The sequence below is a fragment of the Hordeum vulgare genome, chromosome 5H (assembly GCF_904849725.1).
Source record: "Hordeum vulgare subsp. vulgare chromosome 5H, MorexV3_pseudomolecules_assembly, whole genome shotgun sequence".
Classification (NCBI taxonomy): domain Eukaryota; kingdom Viridiplantae; phylum Streptophyta; class Magnoliopsida; order Poales; family Poaceae; genus Hordeum; species Hordeum vulgare.
In genome coordinates this window covers 491,671,839-491,675,752 of record NC_058522.1, presented here as the reverse complement: position 1 = coordinate 491,675,752, position 3,914 = coordinate 491,671,839, and the positions used below count along the sequence as shown (strand labels likewise).

The window sequence follows — 3,914 nt, the reverse complement described above, 5'->3', positions numbered from 1 at the left end:
CCGGACTGCGGGTTGATTACCTGAAACATCAGGGGGTTTTCTAAAACATTCAAAAGACGATTCGTTTTTTCTGACTTAAAACAGGACTGCGGGTTTATTTCAGCAAATATCAGGGGGTTTTCTGCAAAATAGCCACGACGGACCACAGAAGCCTTAGACGCTTTATTATTAGGAAGAGAAACGTCCATTTTTTAAAAATGCAAGAAAGAATTGGAAGAAAAAAACATAACTCTCAATGCAAGATTTTACAAATATAATGTCGAGCGAGGCATAACCAAGTCTCAATTGACGAGTGAGATTTAGCAGACTATTGTTTGATTGCGAATCTTATTATTCCGTGGGAATATATACAGGAGGGATTTAGATTATTGTTCTAGGCAAAAACCCGACGAAACTCTTGACAATTCGTACTTTGATCTATTTGAATTCTGATTTTGCTAACCTCATGTATCATGGGGTACTTTGATCTATAGAACTTGGTATATATATATATGTACTAATAAATTAAACATAGTTTTTCCTCGCAAAAAGAGGAACTTCTTCTTCTTGTGACAAACAAAGAGAAACTTCTTGTAACTAGGCTGGCTCCTGCCTGAAAAATTAAAAATTCTCCTTGTGGAACTCGAATTTGGTGCTCGTCTTCCTCGAGAAATCTTGGGCAAGCTGGCGCAGCTCCTTGATCAGCACCGGCGCGCCGCAGTAGAACACTCCGACTCGCTGCCCGGCGTGCTTCAGGGCGATGTCCTTGTACACCTTGCGCCAGTTCGGGCGGGCGAAGTGCGTCTTCACGCGGGTGCCGGAGACGACGTCGACGCCGTGCTTGGCGTGGTTGAGGGACTGGAGCATGGCGATGAGCGCCGACCGGGCGTCCCCTTCCTCGTACACGCTGGTGCAGTAGTTGTGGAGCTCGATGATGCCCTTCTTGTCGCTCTCGGCCACCTCGTCCATGACGCCGCGGAACCAGTCGAAGGAGCCTTCCTCCCGCGTCACCCAGTAGAAGTAGGCCCGCCGGGTCTGGAACGACGCCGCCGACACGCTCCTGTCGCTGGGGCTGCCGGACTCGATGTCGCCGTCGAGCCGCTTCATGTTGTTGATGATGTCCTTGATGATGGAGATCATGGGCGTGGCCCCGATGCCCAGCCCCACCAGCAGCACCACGTCGTACTGCTTGTAGTCCTGCGCCGGCGCGCCGTACGGCCCGTCGATCAGCACCGTTGGGAAGCTGCTCGGGCTGGGCATGGCGCCGCCGTCGCCCGCGTACTCCGCGCGGAGCAGCCCGCTCTTCCCGTCCGTCGGCGGCCTGCAAACCTTGGAGAAGACGCTCTTGAGCTCCCGGGTCCAGTCGCCGAGCGTCCTGATGTGGACGCTGATGTAGTCGTCGTGCGGCGCCGACGTGATGGAGAACGGGTGCCACTGGAACGGCGACACGGCGGCGCAGTTGACGAAGATGTACTGCCCGCTCTTGCACCTGAACCCCTGGGGCTTGGAGAAGCGCAGCGACAGCACGTTGCCGGGGTACACGGCCACCTTGAGTATCTTCACCGGCCGCACGCTCGACCGGAGCGCCCGCGCCAGCCGCTCGCACGCGTACAGGACCATCGGCGCCGCCACGTACATCCACGTCGACTTCTTCTGCCACTTCTTGGTGAGGTAGAGGAAGTGGCCGTGGACGATGAGCAGCGCGTAGACGATGATGAAGAGGTGGTGCGTGTACCAGAAGGCGTTGAAGCCGGTGAGCCGGCTGAGCGGCCCCGGGAGGCGCACCCTGCCGCGGCGGAACCACGGCGTGGCGAGCGTGAAGGCGACGGCCATGAGCGCCAGCATCACCAGCCCCGTCCACCCCTCCGTGCCCTTGACGAACCACCAGTAGTTGGGCGGCTGGACGTCGCCGAAGAAGGGCTTCATCGGCTCGTACTCCTCCTCGGTGGCGTGCAGCAGCCGCGGGAAGTCGCACGCCAAATGGGAGATGATGTGCATCCCGGCGCCGACGGTGATCCCCGCGGCGATCACCTTGTGGAAGTTGAGGTTGTCGTCGAACGGCACGACCCGCCCCGCGGCGGTGCGGTTGCGGAGCCACGTGATGGTGTTGCGGCACACCGGGAGGAGGACGAGCGCCATGTTGAACTTGAGCGTCTCGGCGCCGCCCTTGGCCACGCACACGCAGTAGCCCATCACCTCGAACACGGCGCGCCGCCGGTACTGCACGAACTTCCAGGCGAAGAGACCGGCGCAGATGGAGAACCACAGGATGATGACCCAGCAGCGGCGCCAGTTGTCCTCCAGGAAGTAGCTGGCGCGGCGGTACCACCGGCGGAGCGGGTTGGGCTCCGTCGTCGGCTTGAGGTGCTGGCTGAGCATCTGGCTGAGGTTACGGCTGCTGGTCGTCCCGCCCCGCGACGGCTGGGTCGGCGGCGCCTGCAGCAGCAGCGTCTCCAGGTTGTAGAGCTCGATGTAGCCGAGGTTGTCGGGGTCGAGCTCCTCCATGATGAGCCGGGCGTACTCCTCTATCCGCTCGGTGATCTTTTTGAGGTCGTTGGCCGCCGCGCTGAGCCGGATGATCTCCCCGACCTCCGCCTCTGTGATCCTGCCGTCGGCGTCCTTGTCCACCATGTCGAAGAAGGTCTGCAGGCGGCTGTCGAAGCTGGTGTCGGAGATCTGGTCCCAGAACTCGAGCAGCTCCGCCTTGCTGATGCTGTCCCCGGAGATGTCCCGGCGCCTGGCGAGCGCGTCGAAGAGCTCGCCGGCGAAGGCGTTCTCCTTCATCCCGATGCACTTGCCGAACTTGGAGCGGTGGAGGAGGCCGCCGTTCTCGGCGAGCTCGTCGAAGCGCTTCTCGACGGCGGGCCAGCCGTCGGGCTTGCTGATGAACTTGAGCCCCTTGAGCGCGTGCGCGGCGGCGGACTTGGACCGGTCGATGCGGCTGGGGCGGCGCTTGACGGACGCGATCCGGCGGAGCTCCTGCGACACCTGCTTGATCCGCGTGGACGCGTTCCGGAGCACGCCGCCGCCATGGCCGCCTGCCCTGCCGCCGTACGAGGACGAGCGCGTCTCGAGCGCGCGCGCCAGCAGCGTGACGTCCGGGTCCTCCTCGCCGCCGGCCGCCGGCTTGACGCTGTGCACCGCCACCGAGTCGTCCCGCACGTCGAGGGTGACCTCCACGTAGTCGTCGTCGTCGTCGTGGTCCTGGTGGTGGTTCCCGCGGCCGCCAGCGCCGGCCCGCAGCGGCGCGGACACGGAGTCCGCGAACCGCGCGCTCTTCCGCGTGGCGGAGCGCTTCCCCACCAGAGGCCCGCTGTGCGGCACGACCCTCTCGCCGCCCGCCTCCACGATGTCCCCCGCTCCTCCTCCTCCTCCGCCGCCGCCCCCATAGTTATGCATGTCCGGCCGCCGGCTCCAGCTAGATAGAGCCTAGAGCTCGCCCCCCAGCAGAGTCAACCGGCCAGCAGAAGAGAAACCCCCAAGATGCGCAGCCAGAGCGCGCCGCGAATGTTGAATTTAGCGGCCGGAGGATTGGTCTTAATTAGACGCAGGTAGTAGGTGGTGGAGACGGTCGTGTCTCGAGTGATCACACACCGGAGCAGCGCTAAGCAAACTGTTGGACGAAGCTCGTCGTAATATACTACTCAGCTAGCCGGGATGGAGGGACTGTTTCAGCGTGGGCTCTCAAAGTCTCAACTGAAATTTATGTCGAAAAAATGAGGCGACCCTTGCTTTCAAGCAGGCAATTCGACTCACCTACTACGGCCTCCCGCGGGCGGCGTAGGACGGTAGGAGCACCACCGTGTTGGTCAGATAATGTCGCTTGACCGCGACCGCGACCGCGCCGCATGCATGCACGCGGTTACGTACGCACGAGGGGCCTGGAACGAGTCTATGGTTACCGGCGAACGGCACGGTTCCTAATTGCGATCGAT

At 61.3% G+C, this 3,914-nt stretch overlaps 1 protein-coding gene across 1 annotated transcript; it reads right to left on the bottom strand.

The window, feature by feature from the left end:
* Nucleotides 1–395: 395 nt before the first annotated feature.
* On the bottom strand, nucleotides 396–3,689 carry LOC123399894 (respiratory burst oxidase homolog protein B-like). The gene has a single exon (XM_045094275.1). The coding sequence runs from the start codon at nucleotides 3,376–3,378 to the stop codon at nucleotides 601–603; it is 2,778 nt and encodes a 925-aa protein (XP_044950210.1). The 5' UTR covers nucleotides 3,379–3,689; the 3' UTR covers nucleotides 396–600.
* Between the last annotated feature and the right edge of the window lie 225 nt (nucleotides 3,690–3,914).